General features: G+C 42.8%; 1 protein-coding gene across 1 annotated transcript; it reads left to right on the top strand.

Moving 5' to 3' along the window:
* Positions 1-1,689: 1,689 nt before the first annotated feature.
* Positions 1,690-23,540, top strand: wnt3a (wingless-type MMTV integration site family, member 3A). The gene is made up of 4 exons (XM_020467665.2): positions 1,690-1,760; positions 10,823-11,061; positions 20,598-20,863; positions 21,022-23,540. Exons 1-4 carry the CDS (start codon positions 1,690-1,692, stop codon positions 21,499-21,501), a joined length of 1,056 nt encoding a protein of 351 aa, XP_020323254.1. The 3' UTR covers positions 21,502-23,540.
* The last annotated feature ends 1,370 nt before the right edge of the window (positions 23,541-24,910 follow it).

Raw genomic sequence — 24,910 nt, 5'->3', positions numbered from 1 at the left:
ATAACGAAATACTTTTATGAGTGAGTGAGGGGTGGAGTGAATTAATTCATGAATCACCTGATTGATGAATGTGATTGGGTATCACATTATAGTAGCATACATACATTTTTATAAAGCAACACATCCATAAGAAACAATATTTATGAACAAGAATAAAGTATTTCATTGATTCAGAAAAAAACATTTACTTTCTTATTGGAGTTTTAAAAATGTCAAAGTGTTTATTGGGAATAGAAAATGTGTAAAACGTTAAAGGGAGTATAACCGCTGCAGGAAATATTGCATTTAAATGCGTGACATTGGACTTGAGTTTAATCCATTTGCTTGGCATCCTATCCAGTTGTAGTGTAGCCTACTATCTTGGTTTCCCTTTCTTGTCAATTCAAAGCTTATTTCAGTTTAAATTCACAGTCCTTGCGACTATAGGTAAACGGTATTAAACAATCACCGCAAGAATATAGTTAAAACGAAGATATGCACCAGCGAGTGCATATCAATGGAAAGTGAGGACTAGTCCACTTCCTATTAGATCACCTATCAACAGCCACTTGACTCTGAGAGAGAGGAAATACAACACCCTGCCATTTAAACTCGGCACAGCGCGGGACGGGCAACCCTATGGGATGCTCGCGTTGCAATGACATGACGTGGAGTGGAGCAGCCTATAGATAACCCATAAGCACCATGGACAGTTCATTGAAAAAAGTGTGGTTTATCTCGCCAAAAGTTCTTCTTTAAAAAAATCGTATTGTAATCTGTGTAAAGTGAACAATATTTGATTCCAGATTATATTTTACTCGTTTGCAGATGTTTTATGATGCTATTTGGACATTCGACATGAATTTCACTCTTGTATGCCTATAATTTTGTCATATACATTTGACAAATGGCATCAATAATTAAGGCAATATGTGAAAGTGAATATAGCTAGGCTATCTGAATGGGTATAATATAATAAGGACCATTATCAGGATCATGCAAATATGTCAGTACTTCTAAAGTAGCCCAACGTATAACTACATCTGCAAGTTAAAGCTCCATGTATTTACTACTCAGCTCATCACTTACAAAATAACTTTTCAGGGGAATGTAGATGTATCCATAATGGCATACAGGGGACAAATGAAGGATTAGAAAACTGAATAGCGGGGCTCAAGCAATTCACACATATCTATTTCTGCATTTTAGCAGCTTCAAACCAGGGAGTGAAATCCGGACAGGTTGTTATAGCTACCCAATCCACGGGGGCTCCATGTCTATTTAAAAGACCGCGGACCCTCCCTCTTCTCCTTTAAACAACATTATATATCACACACAGCATGCCAATGCGACCATGTCTCAATGAGCACTAAAACACTATCTCCTTCAAATTAGCTCATTCTTGTGTTTGCTTTCAGCCTGACTGACTCAGGGATAGCACGTTCGCATGACCAGAATTTCCCCTTTGGCAATACCTGCTGATTGGGTCCTAAAAGCAAGCTGCTTTTAACTTTTTATATTTGGCTCCCTTCTGCCATGACTAGTCGCAAAATATTGTTTCTCTAGCCTATCATCATATTTTAGGACAAGGTGAGAAATATTGGTCAGCAGCACAGATTGTTTTTTAGTTTTTTTCTAATTGAAAAACGGAGTGCGCGCGTATGAACGCGCGTGTATGTGGTGAAGATGTTTTGCGAAACTTTTTTAAGGATGATATACCTTGGATGTGTCCTGTTTCTTTGTGGGTTTACGCATGCCATACCAAGTTATCCTATCTGGTGGTAAGTTTTATCTTCACTCTACTTTTAACTGCAACATGTTCTGAAAAATGATAACGACCTATTATTTCATCAATATACTTTTTCGTTTATTGTTGTTTTCAGTTAGTTTGTTTGAAAGGATAATATCAGCATGTGGTTTCCGATGCTGGGCGCCCCGGCAATTAAGTTGTATCCTAGGCTATCATACCGGTCTAATTGACCCTGTCAACGGACAGTGGATATCGACGTTAACCAGCAGAGACATAATCGTGAAGATGGGTTATAGAGTGAAATTGTATGAAGAAAAAAACAGCACGTGAGTCACTGAAGCTATTGATTTAAAAACGCATGTAGTGCGGAAACAAGAATAGCCTACTTACCCAGACTGGTTATACAAAATATAATTCAAAGAGATTTTTGTGTAAACTAGTTTCAGTTTGCTTTGACTACCCTAAAAAGAGGTCCTGCTGCATTCTACTTGATAAGAGATCGCTGATGATAGATACTGATTAAAATAATAACGCGAAGGAAAGTAAGCCGAACGTGTTTTGTTGAATGATAATTTCAATTTATTATTATTATTTATTCATATTATTATTATTGTTGAATATTACATGCGTTTATGAGAGGGGCGGTGCGAAACGGAAAGGTTATTAGTTTCATGATGCTAATATTCAACAACAATAATAATAATAAATAATAATACAAAATAATGTGGAATGATCATTCAACAAAACACGTTCGGCTTACTTTCTTTCGGGTTATTATTTTAATCAAAGTTTAAACGCAACATTTAAATGACCTAATAATCTCAATGTTTTATTCAATATGTATAATATAGATTTTATTGAATACACGAATTTCACGATTGAGATTATTGATTATTTCCCAAAGCTCAGTATTTAATTGAAATTGGCCATCAGTTATGTCATCCAATGGAGTGGTGTAACCCTATACCACAATTATTTGTATAGCCTCAGATACTGATTATCCTGGCTTCATCATTGAAATGAGCTTTCAATGATGCATCATAAACTACAGCCTAACACATGTTGTTTGGTGGTACCCATACGCAATTGTTATTTATTCGTGTTATTTATTAGTCTTCTTAAAGGACTGGTGTTGATCATTTCCCAAACAGTCAAATAATTTTTTCGCAAGTGTTAAAGGCCTAAGGAGAATGAGGGATGGCTTTAGGCCTTGAGTTGGGGGTCAGTTGAGAAAGAAATTAAACCCAATGGTCCATTCACAGACCAATGGAAATGAGGATGTGAGGTTTTCAACTGGAATTGCATTTTGATTGAAAATAATCCATAATTGACCGAATGTCTTATTTTAAAGGTAAGAGATGTCTGGTATCATCTCATCACAAAATATTTACTGTTTTCTGAGTTATTGTTTAGGCTTATTGCATGCTATAAAAGTATCTTGATTGAAGGTGACATCTATAATGTAAGTATAAAGGTCATGCCTTAGGTCATTAGAGGAGCTTCAATTGATCATTAATTGATCTCTGTTGAAAAAACAACAGCAAAAATAGATGCAAGAAAAGAGTGGGATTTGAGCCAACAACACTGGGTGAACTGGTTGAGTCAGCTGATCAAACTGAGAAAGAAACAATGATGGAAGAGTGCAATTGGAGAGGAATGAATTAGTGACAGTGGGTTGAAAAAGGATAGAAAATTGGAGGAATGTGAATTCCATTTATTCATCTTTAGGATGAATTTTGTAGAAAGGCTAGTGGAACCCTCTTGTTGAACAACTCCTCTTCCCTTGAGAGGGGAGACATTTGTCAGATGCTGCAGCCCAGAGGCATTATAGCCGGAGGATAGGGGATGCTACAGTATAGACACAGTCCTAGAGCAGAGATCCTCATCCCCAAGAAATTCACTACAGATTTACATTTCACCAATCACACAATGGCATCCTTCCTCAAATCAATGTTTCCCATGAAATATTAAAGATGCTGTGTCCCTGCACTTAATTCAGCTAATAGGTCTCCTATTAATCTACTTACACGCTCAGCTGGACAGATATCCAGCATAAACAGTGGTGGGCTCTAGTCCTAAATCAGCACTCCTGCTCTGAGACTCAGGGCTGAGAGACTGGCCAGGATCGGGATAGGTTCATTCTGAGGGGAGAAACCTAAAGGCTATGGTCTACTTCTGTGGTTCCCAAACCTCTCTTTCAGTACCCCCCCCCCCCCCCCCCCCCCCCCCCTAGCCATTCCCCTATTTGATCTATACCAGTACTAGTACACGATTCAACTAGTGCTAATCATCAAGCCCTTGATATGTTGAATCAAGGTGGCCTAGTAGAATACCGTAGCTCAATTAAGTGGGAGTGGCTAGGGATACTCAATGAGAGGTTTGGGAAACACTGGTCTACTACAATGCTGACAGAGGGTTGGTCCCCAAGTTCCACCAGATGGGTTCCAGAATCAAAGTGACAGAGTTATAACTTATGTCAATGCAAAACAGTATGTTCTTGAGGTACAGCCCACAGTACACAATCATTCACCCTCTCTTGTTGGATCATAAAGGAGCTGTCTTTTTTGTTTCTTTTTTGTGGGGCCAATATTGTATCAAAACACCAGATCCAGTCATGATGACTGACAACGAGGATGGAAGGCAGGCTTCCATTTGGTCACAGTAACCAGCCTCTGTCATCAACTTGTGTGTTTATGATTTGCTATTGGCGGGTGGGTCAGAGCACTGATTCAGCCTGGGCAAGAGTGCAACGACGGAAGCAAAACAGAGGCGAGCGTGTCCAAAGACGCCATTGAGGTCTCTCTGGGTTTATTGTATCACCCCTACCAATTCAAACAAAGCTCAGCTGGAGCTGCAGCACCAGGCTATAAGGAGCTGAAGTGAAGTCACCATTGAACTCTGCATACTTTACGTAATATCGAGTTTTGATTGATTCTGGCTTCATGGAAACTAGATACCTCCCTAGAGAGTGAGATAAGAAGCTAAAATAGAAACGTGTTTCATGGTACTATAATTCAATCCAATTTGAACACCATGCACTCTCACCAAACGTGACTTTACTTTAGCAAATAACCTGTCAACCATCCAATAAATGACAGATAATATTATGATGAAAAGTAGCTTTGTGGAGGTATGTTGGTGGAAGCTGGTGCCTGAATGCCGCTTGGAATTGGAATGGCCACCAGAGGTATTTCACCTTTAACTACACTCTTAGAAAAAAAGGTGTTATCTAGAACCTAAAAGGGTTCTTTGGCTGTCACCATAGGAGAACCCTTTGATGAACCCTTTTTGGTTCCAGGTAGAACCCTTTTGGGTTCAATGTAGAATCCTTTCCACTGAGGGTTCTACTTGGAACCAAAAGGCTTCTACCTCCTATGGGGACAGCCAAAGAACCCTTTTGGAACCCTTTTTTCTAAGAGTGTATACTGTACAGTGGCAGGCGGATCATGGTGGAGGATTGGTGGAGGATGTGGATCTCAACCAAGGCAGGTTCATGTCTGTCTAACTCCCTGACCTGTCATGGCTCAGCCTGACTGCACCCGCCACACACCCACCCCACACCACCTTAAAAGATAAATACCTGGAGGTGAAAGCTTGCCGCACATTCCTTTTCCCAAACATGCTCTCTTGATGTCAAAGTCGGCTCCAAAGCCCCGGGGCCTGCAAGAGTAAAGTGGTAATTCTACGGTACCCTGCTTGGGCTTGCTGAAATATGCATTTAACCTAGGCTGGATACACTTCAGTGAGAGGAGGACAGATCTATACTGACTGAGACTAGAATCAAACATGATATCTATTATTTTGTCTTGTGTGTGTATTTCTGATTATTACATGCAGTTTATAGAGATGATACAGGTCTGGTTTATATGAATCCTCAATGGTCTTGATTTTGTTTGAGTTTGTGTATCACCAACAGGAAATGTTTTTTTTCTGCTCAGTGGCAAGTGGTAAGGAATGCGATATCAGACACATGATGCATTATTTACCTATGAGGAAACAAAAATACCTTTTGTAATATGTTCACTTTAGATCTATGAATTACAAGGAGGAACCATTCACTAATAAATACAAACAATTTGCATTCAACCTTAGACCACAAATTCCATATATCTGAAATGAAGTTGTACAGCATGTAAAATATGTATTTTTTAGCACTCAATAACACCATGTCCTTTATAGTCTACCTCTGTAACAAATCCATGAATCATATTCTGTTGAAGCGTTGCCACTTCTTCTCCTCCTGTTTCCTTACAGGCATAGAGGTGACCTGAATCACTCAGCCTGTATGGGACGTCTTGAGACGTATGACTATGTGTCCAGGCAGGTTCTGTCTATCTCTCTGTCTGTCTGTCTGTCTGGCTTGTATTGATCAAATCATATGTTCTACCGCGTACACTCCCATACACTACTAGGTTTAGCCAGCTCATACATGGTCAAACATGAGGTTCGCATAAATGAGAATCAACAGTTCACACCTAAAAATGTACACTTACCGGTCAACATTTTCAGAACACATACTCAAGGGTTTTTCTTTATTTTTACTATTTTCTACATTGTAGAATAATAGTGAAGACATCAAAACTATGAAATAGCACATGTGGAATCATGTCGTAACCAAAAAAAATTCAACAAATCTGAATATATTTTATATTTGAGATAAGCAAAGAGAAACGACAGTCCATCATTGATTTATGACATGAAGGTCAGTCAGGAAATGAAGACCCAGAGTTACCTCTGATGCAGAGGATAAGTTCATTAGAGTTACCAGCTTCAGAAATTGCAGCCAAAATAAATGCTTCACCGAGTTCAAGTAACAGACACATCTCAACATCAGCTGTTCAGAGGAGACTGCATGAATCAGGCCTTCATGGTCGAATTGCTGCAAAGAAACCACTGCTAAAAGACACCAATAATAAGAAGATTCTTGCTTTGGCCAAAAAAACACAAGAAATGGACATTAGACCAGTGGAAATCAGTCCTTTGGTCTGAGTCCAAATTGTTGATTTTTGATTCTAACCGCCGTGTCTTTATGACTGTGAGGCACAGAGTAGATGAACAGATGATCTCCACATGTGTGGTTCCAACCGTGAAGCATGGATGAGGAGATGTGATGGTGTGGGGGTGCTTTGCTGGTGACACTGTCAGTCATTTATTTAGAATTCAAGGCACACATAACCAGCATGGCTTCCACAGCATTCTGCAGCGATACGTCATCGCATCTGGTTTGGGTTTAGTGGGATTATTATTTGTTTTTCAACAGGACAATAATCCAATACACCGCCAGGCTGTGTAAGGGCTATTTTACCAAGAAGGAGGGTGATAGAGTGCTGCATCAGGTGACCTGGCTTCCACAATCCCCTGACCTCAACCAAATTGAGATGCTCAGCATATGTGGGAACTCCTTCAAGACTGTTGGAAAAGCATTCCAGGTGAAGCTGGTTGAGAGAATGCCAAGAGTGTGCAAATCTGTCATCAAGGCAAAGGGTCGATATTTGAAGAATCTCAAATATAAAATATATTTTGATTTGTTTAACACTTGTTTGGTAACTACATGATTCCATATGTGTTTGCGGTGTTGATGTCTTAACTATTATTCTACAATGTAGAAAATAGTAAAAATAAAGAAAAACCCTTGAATGAATAGGTGTTCTAAAACTTTTGACCGGTAGTGTATATAACCACAATCAACAAGTGTGGGGAACTGCATAAAGCGATACAACAATAAGTGCAGCACAACGGAGAAATAAAACCACATACAGTAGCAGAGTATCAGTGTAGCTAGCTAGTCAAACAGTTTGGAATCCTGCCTTTGTTTGTTTTCTTACACCTGCTGGCCTCACTCAACACCCACAGAAACATTCACGAGTTCTTCCTGGCAAAACAGAACGTCTACAGGTCAAATTAAAAGCTGTGCCATTTGTTTTCCCTTCTTCCCCCTTCTGTCTTCCCCCAGACAAGATCCTATCTGCTCACACTTGCAGAGGGAGTTGTACTTGTGTTGCTGGTTCCACTTGGCATGGTTCAGTCTTCACATTTCTACTCTATGTGTATTAGGGGCAAGTGTCTGAGGTACGTTGTAATGTGGACTCAGGTTTCTGTTGTAAGAGGTGTGCTATGCTATGCTCTGCTCAGCACCTCAGGATGCGGATTGACAAGGGGCAAAGAGAGGTCATTTTGTAATAGGAGTTTCCTTGTTTACTGATGCCCTTGCTTTCATTCATATTTATCGCAGACAAAATGTAGGCCATGAGGATGTGATTTCCTCACAGACACTTTTAAAGCCTGTTTCTCCCTGTCTTTCTTTTTGTATTTCTCATACATGATTAACCAGAGGTCTAGTCATGTCTAAGAGTCAAAGAAAATAATATGAGAAACCCTTTAAAGTGAGCATGACACATTGCTCCGCCATTTGCTCAGGGATATACTTTGGAAAGTACTAAATTGCTACACCTATTAGGTAACCCATTGAGGTATGTAGGCTAAAGACAAGAGGTGAAAGCAGACACATGGGACTAGATGTATTCAGTTGAGCTTCATTTGTTTAGAGCAAACAATATATTATCTTTGTGACTGTTGATTTGCGATGCATACGTATGGTACACAAGGTCAGTGTGTTTCTCAGGGACGACCAGGACCTCTCAGTGTAGGATAATGTGGTCAATTTTTATTTAAAAATTTTTTGGGGTGTAATTTAGATGTGCCTGGGGGTGGAACTTTGTCTCTGTGTGGTTATCTTGTTCTTGTGATCACAGAGTGATTACTTCTTAAACATCGTTGCACAGGTCAACAGTTAGTGAGCTATTACTTCTTAAACATCGTTGCACAGGTCAACAGTTAGTGAGCTAATTGAGCTGCACAAGACCTGCCTGCTTCCACCTGCTCTCACTCTAAGGCTACTGTTGGAGAAGCAAAACAGTGGGTGGATCAAGTAGATCAAGTAGATCTCTTCTATCTACTTGATCTTCTTTTTGTCCACCTCATGTTATTTTGGATAAGTGTAAAATTCCCTTGTTCTACTGTTGGTGGTTGGAGCAGGTCGCTATGCAAACAAACACTGCACTGTCAGCCTCTGTCATTATGGCCAGATCACTCAGACTTGGATCACCAGATTACTGTCATCAATAGCAGCCTTAGTGTGGACTGATGTTACTGCAGAAGGAGCTGTTGAATGGTGTGCCAAGAAGGCACTTGTTGCTACTATGCGGCAGTTACCTTGCCAATGACAATAGGAAGTCAGCTATTAAATCAAATGTTATGTTATGGTCGTTACATAATATGTTTATATTTATGGTGAATTGATTAATATAACAATCCCATTCATAGAATGAGGTTTGTCCAAACCCAGCACATCTATGAGCTGTATCTACCTGAGCTGACAAGTATGGATAGTAATTTAAATGGAATTAACCCCAATTCACCCACTCTAGTACGGTGGAAGAGGATGAATGGATATAAATGGAACATGGTGGCTAGATCAAAACAGAGTGATGGGATGAGAGGAGCAGAGCAGAGAAACTGAGTGAGGAGTGAAGGACACATACTGTATGTAACAAGCTTCATGTGGAAGTGTCATGAGAGTGGTCTGAGTATATCTTCTTAATATACTGTAATAATACATGAGTACAGTAGAATATCAACTAAACAGCCATATTGTGGTATGGATAATGGAACTGTGTCCTAAACAATGCCCGCCTTGGGGACAATAAAGTTCATATGCTGCTGTTAGAATATAGCGGCCATAAATTAATCTAATTTCATGGCCACTGTACAAAACAGTGGAAATGCAAACTGACTGGAGCCAGATTGACTGGTGCCTTTACTACCTTCTTTAGATCAAACAATTACAGAATGCTGTTGAAAAGTCTTCTACAAAAGTACTAGGATGACATAACACGAGATGACACAGCAGGGGACTAGTTGTCACAGTTCGATGGTTATGAGCGACGTAAATACCTCAATTGAGACACACACAAAAACACAGCGAGAAAGATATAATCAGGGAACAATCAAGTTTGCACTTGTTGCAACCCTGAATCCCCATCCTCAAAGGGAGGGGACGATGAGGATGGATGGATATATAATTAATACATACCTCTGAAGTCCCAGTGTACATTTGCACTCTCATTACCCTAAGCCAAGGGTAAATAAAAAAAGGTTGTGGTTCTCTGTAATAACAAGGTGTCGTTTCAAAGTTCTCAACCTAGAGGTCTATGAACCACTTGGGGTTCACTGGGGACTTTCATCTTTCCCCATGGCCCTGCTTTGTTACCTCTGGAGTATAGGATTGAGACTGTTTTAAATCCACACAAAGGCCAGGTGGTTACAGAGGGGATAGATGCAGGGATAAGGCATGGATGCTTAATGGTAGCATCTGATACACCAACCTGGTCTCAGAGCATTTCATATTATTCTGTACGTAACTCTGTAACACTCCATTTAGAATTATATGTTTAGTTTCATATGGTATGTATTCATTTGTGGATGTCTATCAACCATCTCGTATGATATGTTATGAAATACAATTCGTATTATATGTTACTAATTTGCGAAACATACAATATGTTACAAATTTGCCAAACGTATTATATGTAACAAATTCTAGGTAGGTGGCTAGCTGGCTAACGTTAGCTTGGCTAGGGGTTAGAGTAAGGTTAGGGTTAAGCTTAGGAATTAGGTTAACGAGTTAAAGTTAGGGTTATGGGAAGAATTAGCTAAAAGTGTTAAGGTTAGGGTTAGGAGAAGGGTTAGCTAAAAGGGTTAAGGCTATGGTTAGCTAACATGCTAAGTAGTTGCAAAATCGCTTAAAAGTAGTAAGTAGTTGAAAAGTTGCTAATTAGCTAAAATGCTAAAGTTGTCCATGATAAGATTCAAACTAGATGCTAGATTTTCGCATTATATGCCCACCCATCCATGGGTTTACATTTTGTATGTTACATCTAGTCTATGAGACCATGCTGGATATACATGCACGTGCAAACGCACACGCACACACACTGCACATACACACTGCATACACGCGCAAACAGAGATAGAGAGAGAAACACACACTCAGTATATCATGGCACTAACCCGCCTCCTGTCTCCCCCATGCAGGTCCCTAGCGGTGGGCCACCAGTACTCGTCCCTGGGCTCCCAGCCCATCCTGTGTGGCTCCATCCCTGGCCTGGTGCCCAAACAGCTGCGATTCTGCCGAAACTACGTGGAGATCATGCCTAGTGTGGCCGAGGGGGTGAAGATCGGCATCCAGGAGTGCCAGCACCAATTCAGGGGCCGCCGCTGGAACTGTACCACCATCAACGACAAGGCCATCTTTGGACCAGTGCTTGACAAAGGTAACATACCGTAATACCCCTAAAAGACAACACAGGTTACACTCATAAAACAGTGCAAGCTAGCCATCTTTGGACCAGTGCTTGACAAAGGTAACATACCGTAATACCCCTAAAAGACAACACAGGTTACACTCATAAAACAGTGCAAGCTAGCCATCTTTGGACCAGTGCTTGACAAAGGTAACATACTGTAATACCCCTAAAAGACAACACAGGTTACACTCATAAAACAGTGCAAGCTAGCCATCTTTGGACCAGGGCTGGACAAATGTAAGAACATATCTTGAGAGGAAAAGGCACTGTAATAAAACAGTGCAGCCTTGCCCAATGGTATTTTTCCTACTGAGTGGGCTACTCATCTCCAGAACAGGAAGGCTGTGGGTGACATGCCTACAATCTACATTTAATAACACTTAACTGTGAGAATCATGTCTAAAACCAATTGAATTGTTGAAGGTCTTGGCTACATTGGAAATAACTTTCTTTGTGCTGTACAGCACAGGTGGCAACCAAATTGCATGAACTGCATGACTTGAATACCTGAAGTGAGTGTTTTCCCCATAGCTACCTGTTCCCATGTTCTTGGAAGAATACTAGTGTACTATAATAATTTCCTTGTCTGTCAATGTTGGTTATGCTTGGCATGTCAAATGACAAACGATAGCTAACCCTGTCTCAACTGAACCTCTATCACTCACTTTACTGAAGGCTGCCACCTGTGTTGATATTCAGAGAGTTTAAGAGCATTATGTTGTTAGTTGTTGTTATCGTGTAGTTAAACAAGCAAGAAAAGTTGTTACTCCATTCTGCTGCAGTCTGTATGTGTGTGTGTGTGTGTGTGTGTGTGTGTGTGTGTGTGTGTGTGCGTGTGCGTGCGTGCGTGTGTGTGTGTGTGTGTATCATATGCACTTAAAATCCTTGTTCAAATAGACTTGAGAGACTCCTTCAGCTATGAGCAGTGTAAACCGATGAAATGATGTGTGTGTATACACTTTGGGTGGAGAACGTTGTCTTTTGTTGGGATTTTCTCTAGAAGGGAATCCCCTGTAAGCCCCCCCCCCCCTTCAATGTGAGGAGTGTAAAATAAGAATAAAGACAGATAACTTACATTAAATTCAAAATTCTATTTGATATGAAGTTAACCAATGAATAACCCATATTTTATATTTGTATCATTCAGCTGTGATATCATGAAGTTAGTGTTTTTTTCTGTCTGCACATGTTTTCACCGTGACCCCAGGATTGTGGCCAGTAGTCAGGGATAGAGAGATGAGGTGAGAGGAGCATGGAGGGGTGATGGAAAAGAGAGGGGGGAGGAGGAAAAAGAGGGAGGGGGTCTAAACCTGTCAACTGGGTCTGGAAAAGACTGATGTTTACTATAGTGGGAGGTGGGGTTAGTTGGGGCAATTGCTTTTAATAAACTCTTGAGCCAGTTGTTCCATTGATAGAGAAGGCTTGAGCTCAAGTAGGTGGGTAATGATAGGGGTTCACAGTCCCTGGCCCCATTGTGGTGTAAATACCTCCACATCTCCCCATGGCTTCTCTCCCTCCTTGTCTAAATTGCAGGGCCACTGTGTGGAAAGGGGAGGCGGGGAGGCAGGCGGCCGGGCCAGGCTACTCTTGGGTTTTGGGCTGGGGGGGGGGGGGGGGGGGGGGGGGGGGGGGGGGGCTTTAGTAAATCATTTTGATTGGATTAAGGTCAGTGAAGCCCTTAATAACGTGAGAGGTCAAAGTGGTTGGATTAAGTGTCTTTGTCAGGGTCCGGGGAGAGTGACTGGCGGGGGCTCAGGGCCTTTTGATAGGGGAGAAGTTTCTCATTTCATTTGCTTTGATTGATGCTTGTATTTGTCTTTGGATTCTGGGCCATTGTCCCCCGGCACGGCCAGTGTCTGTTCTGTTTGTCAGCCGTGCAGATGGATGTGTGTTTGTTTCCTCCTCAGGCCTTTTTAGTGGGAGAAAAGCTGAAAGGAACAGTAGGCCTCAAAAGCTTTGCACCTATCTGTTACAGTAGTTAGCCTACTATTGCCAATACCTTGTCCTAACCAGCTCATTGGCAGACGTCTCCCTGAACATCTAACAAGCAAAGATGAGTAAAGATCAGGGCTCAAGTTTGTTCCTTCAGATACCTAACCTACTGTATACACCATCACTAGGTAGGAAAAGGATGAATGAAGGCAAATATTTGCGATATATATTGGACTTGACAGAGGATAAAGTTATTTAAATATGCACACAGGTTATAGAATGCCTTGAAACATTAAGTGGAAAACATGTTTGGATTTTGAAACATTTTGTTGCAGGTTCTGGCAACAACCTGTTGTACTGATCATGCCCTCACTCACACTATCTCTCTCTTTATTCAGTACACATCAAACAAACAGTATCATGCAGATGTTGTGTTATGCAAGATTTCTACGTAGTATTTACATCTACAAAGATTTTGCATCTACAAGGTTTTTCCATGATTTGTTTACTTGAATACATGTGGAACCGTCCATATCCGATAAGCATGACAGAGAATATGGGCAGCCAGTGATCCTCCTGATATCTCTCTCTCTCTCTCTCTCTCTCTCTCTCTGTCTCTCTCTGTCTCTCTCTGTCTCTCTCTGTCTCTTGCTCTCTCTGTCTCTCTCTCTCGCTCACTCTCGCGCTCTCTCTCTCTGTCTCTCGCACTCTCTTTCTCTCTGTCTATCTCTTATGCTCTCTCTCTTTGTCTCTCGCTCGCTATTTCTCTCTCTCTCTCTCTCTCTCTCTCTCTCTCTCTGTCTCTGTCTCTGTCTCTCTCTATTTCTCTCGCTCTCGCTCGCTCTCTCTCTCTTGCTCACTCTGTCTCTGTCTCTGTCACTCTCTCTCTCTCGCTCACTCTCGCGCTCTCTCTCTCTCTCTGTCTCTATCTCTGTGTCTCGCTCTCTGTCTCCGTCTCGCTCTCTCTCCTGCCCTGCCCCCCTCACAGTGCCTAGCATACCTCCAGGCTATGTCTGCGTCAGCACTCATTAATTTACATTAACCAGTGTCAAAACATGCACCGCTGGAATCTGCCTGTGATGAAAGGGAAGGCAGACTGTGCAGGTGTTCTCAGTGTGTGAAAAGTCCTCACAAGGATAGTAAATCAAGGAACATTTTGACAAGTGGGGACATTTTGCCAGTCCCCACAAGGAAAAAGGCTAGGTTTAGCGTTTTTTTTTTTTTGTTGAGTTAGGTTTAGCGTTACGGTTACATTTAGGATTAGGGTTAGAATTAGTGTTAGGTGTTAGGGTTAGGAGTTAGGATTTGGGTTAGGTGTTAGGGTTAGGAGTTAGGATTAGGAGTTAGGAGTAGGGTTAGAATTAGGGTTAGGTGTTAGGGTTAGGAGTTAGGATTTGGGTTAGGGGTTTGGGGTAAAGGTTAGGCTAAGTTAAGGGTTACGGGTTATGGAAAATAGGATTTTGAATGGGTATCAATTGTTTGGTCTCCACAAGGATAGTAAAACAAATGTGTGTGTGTGTGTCGGACTCGGACAGGGTGTGCTTTGGGGAGCTCGCTCGGCACACTTGGCAGAGTAGGAGGAGTATAGGACATTGCAGCAGGGCTGCAGCCAAACCCTAGCCTAGTGTGAGTCATAGAAATGCTTAGAACAGGGAATGCCAACGAGAGTGGACTGGACAGACAGTCACACGAACCCAGACACAAAAGCTCTGTTTCACAGGTATAAACATGCACTGTTAGTCACCCCAGTGGATTAAATGGGTGAAAAGGATGTGTCTCTGATACAATAGGTCTCCATTATGTAAAAGTGGATATGATAGGGACACGTGTGCTTACAATGAGTTTGATCAATAGTCTGTGGCATTGTCCCGATAGTGAATTATAGTTCAGCTACAGTAGTTTTGTTCATGTGGTCTCACAGCTTCGCAGTTTGACTTTATTGTACTGCAATACTATTGAGAATAATGTGCAACTGGACAACCATAGCCACAAGGCTTGGGAAATCAGGATGTTTGTACTTTCTTTAGGGCCTGATATACCCACAATAACCCTGATAAATGTCTTAGATGGAAAATACATGGAAGATATACATAAAGGCAGTGCATCTGCTTCTATAATCTAGGTATATTCTATATGCACTGTATGTGTTTCTCCTTGGTACTTCATGCCTAAACTAAATCAAACAGGGAAAAGGCCATTCACTGAATTCAGGTTACGACCCCTGACCTCAGGATGAGAAAGTGTTACAATTTAGGATGTGCTAAGAGGACCCTGCTTTTCATAAAGGGCATGTTTCTCCATGCTGGGGGAGGTGAGGTTAGTGCACCGGTATATCATTAACTCTGGCTAAGAAAGAAAGAAGGGGTGTGGTAAATGGAGTTGATGGGGGACCTTAGCTCCGCTCCCCACTGGGCGCTGCTCGAAGCACAATATCTCCGCAACCATGAGATTAAGCCGGGAGAGAAAGCGCTTTTCCCCATTCACACGCCCTTTAGATTGTTTTATTAAACCATTTGAATAGGGATTTCCCAGTCTGCCGACATGCGGGGTCTGGACAACGCATAGTTCTCTGTTGCTATGACTTAACTTGGTCCCCACTAATCACTGGCAAGGGCAGATTTCATATAAAATATCTGGGGCCATTGTGGGGCTAACGCAGTGTGACAGTGGCAACACAATAGGGGATTCAGCCCCCCAGCAGGTCGTAGGGACCACTTGCCATGCCAGGGTCCGGCAAAGTAGGGTGGGGGGGGGCAATGTCACAAACAATCAGTCCACTTAGACTAGGCACCCCCCGACACATTATTTTCCCAGGTAAGCCCTGGTCTGTCCCAGCCACCACCCACAGTCATCACTAGTTATCACAGTCATAAACCCCACCTATTTCTAAAATGGATCTTCTTAAAATGTGATTTTAAAGCTAACCTTAACCACACTGCTAACCTTGTTTTTGTTTTCATGAATATTTACGATATAGCCAATTTTGACGTTGTGTCTGTGGTAACTAGTGGAAGCCACCACCAATGTTTTTCTCATCTTGTCCCCAGATAATCTTATTTTCCATCATCCCTCAATTCTCCCTTCCCCTTTATTTGCTCTGCGGAATCCTTGTCAGTTAGCCGCAAGGGTTTGACCCACGGGTTATTGGCTTCCTGATAATAAAAGTGGAAGACTCAGTGGTTTTAAATTAGAGTAGATGTGGCGCCCTCTCAAGCTTTAGACCATTCACACCTCCGACTACCAACCACCACCTAGTGACTGCTTCAGGGTCAAAATTAAATGAGCTGACATTAGTCAAATTCTATCTGTTTCAAAGGAAGGAAGGCATTTTCTGATGGGGTTCAACTTGGTACAGTCCTGCTAACGGAGTACAGTCCTGCTAAGGGAGTACAGTCCTGCTAAGGGAGTACAGTCCTGCTAAGGGAATACAGTCCTGCCAAGGGAGTACAGTCCTGCCAAGGGAGTACAGTCCTGCCAAGGGAGTACAGTCCTGCTAACGGAGTACAGTCCTGCTAACGGAGTACAGTCCTGCTAAGGGAGTACAGTCCTGCCAAGGGAGTACAGTCCTGCCAAGGGAGTACAGTCCTGCCAAGGGAGTACAGTCCTGCTAACGGAGTACAGTCCTGCTAACGGAGTACAGTCCTGCTAAGGGAGTACAGTCCTGCCAAGGGAGCACAGTCCTGCTAATAGTGCTTGGTACAGCCTTGTTAACGGAGTACAGTCCTGCCAAGGGAATACAGTCCTGCCAAGGGAGTACAGTCCTGCCAAGGGAGTACAGTCCTGCCAAGAGAGTACAGTCCTGCTAACGGAGTACAGTCCTGCTAACGGAGTACAGTCCTGCTAAGGGAGTACAGTCCTGCCAAGGGAGTACAGTACTGCTAATAGTGCTTGGTACAGCCTTGTTAACGGAGTACAGTCCTGCTAAAGGAGAACAGTCCTGCTAATAGTACTTGGTACAGTCCTGCTAATAGTGCTTGGTACAGTCCTGCTAAGGGAGTACAGCCCTGCTAATAGTGCTTGGTACAATCCTGCTAAGGGAGTACAGTCCTGCTAATAGTGCTTGGTACAGTCCTGCTAAGGGAGTACAGTCCTGCTAATAGTGCTTGGTACAGTCCTGCTAATAGTGCTTGGTACAATCCTGCTAAGGGATTACAGTCCTGCTAATAGTCTTGGTACAGTCCTGCTAAGGGAGTACAGTCCTGCTAAGGGAGTACAGTCGTTCTAAGGGAGTACAGTCCTTCTAAGGGATTACAGTCCTGCTAAGGGATTACAGTCCTGCTAAGGGAGTACAGTCCTGCTAAGGGATTACTACAGTCCTGCTATGGGAGTACAGTCCTGCTAAGGGATTACTACAGTCCTGCTAAGGGAGTACAGTCCTGCTAAGGAAGTACAGTCCTTCTAAGGGAGTACAGTCCTGCTAAGGGAGTACAGTCCTTCTAAGGGAGTACAGTCCTGCTAAGGGAGTACAGTCCTGCTAAGGGAGTACAGTCCTTCTAAGGGAGAACAGTCCTGCTAAGGGATTACAGTCCTGCTAAGGGATTACAGTCCTGCTATGGGAGTACAGTCCTGCTAAGGGATTACTACAGTCCTGCTAAGGGAGTACAGTCCTGCTAAGGAAGTACAGTCCTTCTAAGGGAGTACAGTCCTGCTAAGGGAGTACAGTCCTTCTAAGGGAGTACAGTCCTGCTAAGGGAGTACAGTCCTTCTAAGGTAGAACAGTCCTGCTAAGGGATTACAGTCCTGCTAAGGGAGTACAGTCCTGCTAAGGGATTACTACAGTCCTGCTAAGGGATTACAGTCCTGCTAAGGGATTACTACAGTCCTGCTAAGGGAGTACAGTCCTGCTAAGGGAGTACAGTCCTGCTAAGGGAGTACAGTCCAGCTAAGGGATTACTACAGTCCTGCTGAGGGAGTACAGTCCTGCTAAGGGATTACTACAGTCCTGCTAAGGGAGTACAGTCCTGCTAAGGGAGTACAGTCCTTCTAAGGGAGAACAGTCCTGCTAAGGGAGTACAGTCCTGCTAAGGGAGTACAGTCCTTCTAAGGGATTACTACAGTCCTGCTAAGGGATTACAGTCCTGCTAAAGGAGTACAGTCCTGCTAAGGGAGTACAGTCCTTCTAAGGGAGTACAGTCCTTCTAAGGGATTACTACAGTCCTGCTAAGGGATTACAGTCCTGCTAAGGGAGTACAGTCCTGCTAATAGTGCTTGGTACAGTCCTGCTAATAGTGCTTGGTACAGTCCTGCTAAGGGAGTACAGTCCTGCTAAGGGAATACAGTCCTGCTAAGGGATTACAGTCCTGCTAATAGTGCTTGGTACAGTCCTGCTAAGGGAGTAAAATCCTGCTAATAGTGCTTGGTACAGTCCTGCTAAGGGAGTACAGTCCTGCTAATAGTGCTTGGTACAATCCTGCTAAGGGAGTACAGTCCTTCTAATTGATTACTACAGTCCTGCTAAGGGATTACAGTCCTGCTAAAGGAGTACAGTCCTTCTAAGGGATTACAGTCCTGCTAAGGGATTACAGTCCTGCTAAGGGAGTGCAGTCCTGCTAAGGGAGTACAGTCCTGCTAAGGGAGTACAGTCCTGCTAAGGGAGTACAGTCCTGCTAATAGTGCTTGGTACAGTCCTGCTAATAGTGCTTGGTACAGTCCTGCTAATAGTGCTTGGTACAGTCCTGCTAAGGGAGTAAAATCCTGCTAAGGGAATACAGTCCTGCTAAGGGAGTACAGTCCTGCTAATAGTGCTTGGTACAGTCCTGCTAATAGTGCTTGGTACAGTCCTGCTAAGGGAGTAAAATCCTGCTAATAGTGCTTGGTACAGTCCTGCTAAGGGAGTACAGGCCTGCTAATAGTGCTTGGTACAGTCCTGCTAATAGTGCTTGGTACAATCCTGCTAAGGGAGTACAGTCCTGCTAATAGTTCTTGGTACTATCCTGCTAAAGGAATACAGTCCTGCTAATAGTGCTTGGTACAGTCCTGCTAAAAGAGTACAGTCCTGCTAATAGTGCTTGGTACAGTCCTGCTAAAGGAGTACAGTCCTGCTAATAGTGCTTGGTACAGTCCTGCTAAAGGAGTACAGTCCTGCTAATAGTGCTTGGTACAGTCCTGCTAAAGGAGTACAGTCCTGCTAATAGTGCTTGGTACAGTCCTGCTAAGGGAGTACAGTCCTGCTAAGGGAGTACAGTCCGGCTAATAGTGCTTGGTACAGTCCCGCTAAGGGAGGGTGTGATTGATGCCAGTAAACCTCTGCTGTATCATTGCTTTTAATGCCCCTTTTTCCTCAAACTGGTTGAAACCTGCAGCCTGGGAGGAGCTCTCTCTCCCGACTCCCTCCCTCTTTCTCCCTCTCTTTTCCTAACCTTGTCCAACTCTCTCACTCTTTCTCTCTTTTTCCCTACCCCGTCTTCCTATTTCTCTCCTCCCTATTGCACTCACTCTCTCTCTCCCTCCACTCTCATACCATCTCACCCTATCTGTCTCTCTCTGTTGTTGTCATTGTGCAAGACCATACAAGACCTAAGTACATATATCCAACGAATCCTCCCTGTCATAAGGGATCCTGTAAAAAGCAGGGACAGTGGAACATCAACAAGACCTCTGTGAAAAATGGACATGTAAGACACATCCCTGAAACCCTCTCTCTCTCTCTCTCTCTCTCTCTATTTCTCTCTCTCTCTCTCTCTCTCTCTCTCTCTCTCTCTCTCTCTCTCTCTCTCTCTCTCTCTCTCTCTCTCCCTCTCTCTCTCTCTCTCTCTCTCTCTCCCTCTCTCTCTCTCTCTCTCTCTCTCTCTTTCTTTCTTGTCTCCCTGTCTCTTCTCTCTTTATCTCTCCCTGTTGTGTCTCAGCCTAGAGTCTTATAGTGAGGCCATTTCCTAACCTTTCAAAAGCTTAATTGAGTCTGTTAATTATAGCCCTGTCAGGCCTGTCTCTTCCTCTCATCTCTCTGGAAGTTCCTGATCTTGATTAGTCATCAGTAAACTATGCCAGATAGACAGAGGCCTCCTTCCCTCTATCCCTTGCTCTCTCCCTCCATCTCTTCCTTCCCCCCACACACAAACATGCACACGCACGCACGTACACACACGCAGGTACACACACAGTCAACATAGTCATTCATTCAAGATGTCTATGACATGTTTTCTTTAGAAGGGTTGATGTGTGACATTTACAGTATTATACAGGATTATACAGGACAGAACAGTAGCAGGTGTCAACATCATCATTCTGCAAACACTGACCTGCATTCCTATGTGCTTGTTGAGATACATTTATGGGTACATTCCAACAAAGTTATTGGTAACAGCAATCGATCATTCTCTGCAGTGCCATGGTTTTAGATGTATAAACCTGTAACCATATCAACTATCCTCATTCATGCTTGAGAAATTTCTCTTTGCTAAGAAGCAATTAGATTTATCACAGTAAGGTACTTTTTGTTACCCAGAAATGATCTGATATTAAAATAAAAACGTCTGCATTGGAACTTTAAAAACGTATGTGGTTGTTCACATCTGTATAATTGATAAATATATCAATCTGACATCTACCTCTCCCTCTCCTTCTCTTTACAGCCACCCGGGAGTCAGCATTCGTTCATGCCATTGCCTCAGCGGGGGTGGCGTTCGCAGTGACGCGGTCCTGCGCCGAGGGCTCAGCCACCATCTGTGGTTGTGACACACGCCACAAGGGCCCACCTGGCGAGGGCTGGAAGTGGGGCGGATGCAGCGAGGATGTGAATTTCGGCAGCATGGTGTCCCGGGAGTTTGCAGACGCCCGTGAGAACCGGCCCGATGCGCGCTCCGCCATGAACCGCCAAAACAACGAGGCGGGACGAACGGTGAGACGTCTTCTCTCTGTATCACTGATAATATCAGCCTTATGGATTAAACATTCATAAAGATCACCAAGTGTTATTAAGACTTAGTAATATGGTGTCACTTTGACATTCATTAAACTAATTGCACCCCCCTGTTGTTCCGTCTGTCTCTCCCTCAGTCTCTGAACGACAACATGTTCCTGAAGTGTAAGTGCCATGGCTTGTCAGGCAGCTGTGAGGTGAAGACGTGCTGGTGGTCCCAGCCTGACTTCAGAGTTATCGGAGACTACATGAAGGACAAGTACGACAGCGCATCAGAGATGGTGGTGGAGAAGCACAAGGAGTCCCGCGGCTGGGTGGAGACTTTGAGACCCAAGTTCACCTTCTTCAAACCGCCCACGGAGCGAGACCTGGTCTACTACGAGAGCTCGCCCAACTTCTGCGAGCCCAACCCAGAGACAGGCTCTTTCGGGACGCGCGACCGTGCCTGTAACCTGACATCACACGGCATCGACGGCTGCGACCTGCTGTGCTGCGGCCGGGGACACAACACCCGGACGGAGGAACGGAAGGAGAAGTGCCACTGTATCTTCCACTGGTGCTGCTACGTCAGCTGCCAAGAGTGTGTTCGAGTCTATGATGTTCACACCTGCAAATAGATAGGGCCTTTGGGACCGCTCTTTCTGCACATCACCAAATGTATTTTTTTTAAATACTTCAACGTATAAAAGAGGAAGCTACTGTACGAGCCGGGCTCAGAGAAATTGAGAGGCTTTGATTGGACTTTGATCAAGCATTAGTTGACTTGTCTGTGGATTCAGCTACAGTACAGTCACCTAATAGGCAACCAAGAGGGCGGCCTGTCATGTGATGCTGTGGTGTCAGCCGCTCTTAGAATGCTGAGGTAGTTCTAGAATACAGAGGTGGACTCATGGAGGCTCTATTCAGAAAATCAACATAGTTATGTTGATGTTGATGACCACCATCTCATCGATATGTTGATGACCACCATTTCATCGGTAGAGGCAAAAGAGGAGACCATTACAGAGTGAACTATGAGTAGCCAAGGAGTGACTTTCAGTGACTTCCAGAAAGGTGTTTCAAGGCCTTGGTTTCCTTCCTGACACAACAAAAGAAAACTGTAGGTTGTATATGGCTACATAAACTGTACTGTTGACAAGCACCATGTTGGTGAAAAGTCTGTATTCTCTATGTAGACTCCTTCATGTATAGCAGAACAGCACTGTCTAAACCTTTAGGACACCATACAATCTATTTTTCTAAATATTAAGTGGCACTCTGCTCTGCTTATGAGTTTTATATATCTACAAAAAAAGAACAGCATTTCTGAGCTGTGTTCACAACTTTGTATGACCATGGTGCACTCAAAAGCACACATTCTACTCGATATTTGCAGTATGTAAGTGGTAACTAACTTTTCAACTGTTTTATGATACATATAGTGTTAACATGTTACTAATGTTGGGATTAGAATGCACTTGCACCTAAGTGAATGTAGTTTTTACATTTCTATGTTCATGTATTCTCAAATCCTGTCTTTTTTCGTCTGTGGTATGAAGTAGGATTACTCTGATCACAAAAAGCACATGAGCACAAATCAACCAAATCAAACAGGTTTGAAAATAATTTATGTTTATCCCTATACAATCTTCTATCAATGTCTCGTTGGGAACCCTGCTACAACTGCAAGCTCTTTGAAGAAAGTTTCCAAGAGTTGGCCATAGAACGATAGATGATAAAAAACAAAGTTTAGCCCAAAGACAAATTACTTTCAGCTGGAGGAGGATGAGGTGGTCAGAGAGTCTAAAGTGAGTTTGAAAGTTCAGCACTTGTGTCTAATTGAAGAGAATAAAGCTTGTTCTACTCGTTTTTATCAGTGTTAGTAACCGTTCAGCAGAACACAGTATGTGTATCACCACGTGTCCCGGTGCAGACAGACCCATGCTATTTAGTGTTTGAAAATGAAAATATGTGAAAGAGACTGGCCCACTAGTGTAATTCTGTTTTCATTATGCCCATGAATGCATGTATACAGTCTTACTGTTTCCTATCTGTAAGCTATTACTAACTGTAATCTGAAATGCTTCTCAGAGTATACTTCGTACTTTGTACAGTATGTTATGAACAGCAATCTGATGTCAAGTGGTAACCCAGCTGTAGTTTCTGTAAAACGATGACCAAAATCTGTGTATCAGATTCTGATTCCTGGCTTATAGATAGATGTAGGTTCTTAATTTGATCAACCTGTTTCAGGAGAACCTTCCTGCAATACAGGACATTTCAAACGTGTAGTGTATTTAAGGTTTAAAAAGGCTTCGGAAGTTTATAATTTCCACTTTCAAATTAGATTTTCCCATACAAAAAATGTATCAACCACTACAAAAATGTCCATTAATTATAATCCACATAATAATTCACAAACTGGTTCAAATTAAGATCCTACATCTGTTTTCTTTCTCCTCCAACCTTACAAACTGCAGCATCACTGAAACGATCAAGATTTCCCCTTTGTATGCTGCTAATTATACATGTATGTATGTATTTATGTATGTATGTATGTATGCATGTATGTACACTACATGACCAATAGTATGTGGACACCTGCTCGACAAACATCTCATTACAAGTTCATGGGCATTAACCCTTTAGAGTCCAAGCCCTGTCTAAGCCGGGGGATATATGTAATTGTTTTAAGAAGGTCGTACCAAGGATCATTTAGCTATTTGATTTTGAATTTTAAGACCCCTTGAAGTATCCAAAAAATATATTTAAAAAATATTTGATGAAAATGTATTTTTGACCTTACTGCTATTAGCCCATACAAATGCGTTGAATAACAGATTCACTACATGGAACAACAGATAGTCCCCCAAAAATATCAAAAGGAGGATTGTTTTGAAGTGTCTCTCCTATATCTGAGAGAAATCAGAAATATCAGGAAACATTTGTTATTCTTTTTTATTTAACCACTTATTTTTGGCACTAAACAGTCTAAGCCCTGTCTAAGCCAGGGGAAGGGGGTTCTACTAAACTATATGGAATTGTTTTAAGGTCATACCAAGGATCATTTAGCAATTTGATTTTGAAGTGTAAGACCCATTGAAGTATATATATTAAAAAATATATATGTATATAGGAGTGGCACAGTGGTCTAAGGCACTGTATCACAATGTTGTGGCGTCACTACAGCCTGGGGTTCAATCCCAGTGTCACAACCAGCCGTGACCAGGAGTCCAATAGGACGGTGCACAATATGCCCAGCGTTGTCCAGTTTAGGGGAGGGTTTGGCCGGGGGGCTTTACTTGCTACAACTTATCGTGCTCTAGCGACTCCTTGTGGCAGGCCGGGCACCTGCAGGCTGACCGTGGTCATCTGTTGAATGGTGTTTCCTCTGACACATTAGTGCAGCTGGCTTCTGGGTTAAGCAAGCGGGTGTTAAGAAGTATGGCTTGGTGGGTCATGTTTCAGAGGACTCGACCTTCACCTCTCCCAAGCCCGTTGCAGAGATGAGACAAGATCCTAATCACAAAATCGGGGAGAGAAAAGGGGGTAAAAATTACAATAAAAATATATATTTGATTAAAATGCATTTTTGACCTTACTGCTATTAGCCCATACAAATGCATTGTACGGGGGTTTATTGTCATGCTGGAACATGCAGGGAATGGCCTTCCCTACACTGTTGCCACAAAGTTGGAAGCACAGAATCGTCTAGAATGCCATTGTATGCTGTAGCATTAAGATTTCCTTTCACTGGAACTAAGTGGCGTAGCCAAAACCATGAAAAACAGCCCCAGACCATTATTCCTCCTCCACCAAGCTTTACAGTTGGCACTATGCATTTGGGCAGGTAGCGTTCTCCTAGCATCCGCCAAACCCAGATTCGACCGTCGGACTGCCAGATGGTGAAGTGGGATTCATTCCTTCAAAGAACGCGTTTTCACAGCTCCAGAGTCCAATGGCACAGAGCTTTACACCACTCCAGCCGACGCTTGTTTTTGAATATGGTGATCTTAGGCTTGTGTGCGGCTGCTCGCCCATGGAAAC

This window comes from Oncorhynchus kisutch, linkage group LG30 (genome assembly GCF_002021735.2).
Source record: "Oncorhynchus kisutch isolate 150728-3 linkage group LG30, Okis_V2, whole genome shotgun sequence".
Lineage (NCBI taxonomy): Eukaryota > Metazoa > Chordata > Actinopteri > Salmoniformes > Salmonidae > Oncorhynchus > Oncorhynchus kisutch.
The sequence above is the reverse complement of the archived record's forward strand: the minus strand, read 5'-3'. Positions and strand labels throughout refer to the sequence as shown.

Excerpts from the sequence above, each read along its gene's own strand:
- wnt3a (XM_020467665.2), top strand. The coding sequence starts at position 1,690 with ATGATATACCTTGGATGTGTCCTGTTTCTTTGTGGGTTTACGCATGCC. Across the intron at positions 11,062-20,597 it reads TGGACCAGTGCTTGACAAAG|CCACCCGGGAGTCAGCATTC; the intron begins GTAACATACCGT and ends TTCTCTTTACAG. Across the intron at positions 20,864-21,021 it reads ACAACGAGGCGGGACGAACG|TCTCTGAACGACAACATGTT; the intron begins GTGAGACGTCTT and ends TCTCTCCCTCAG.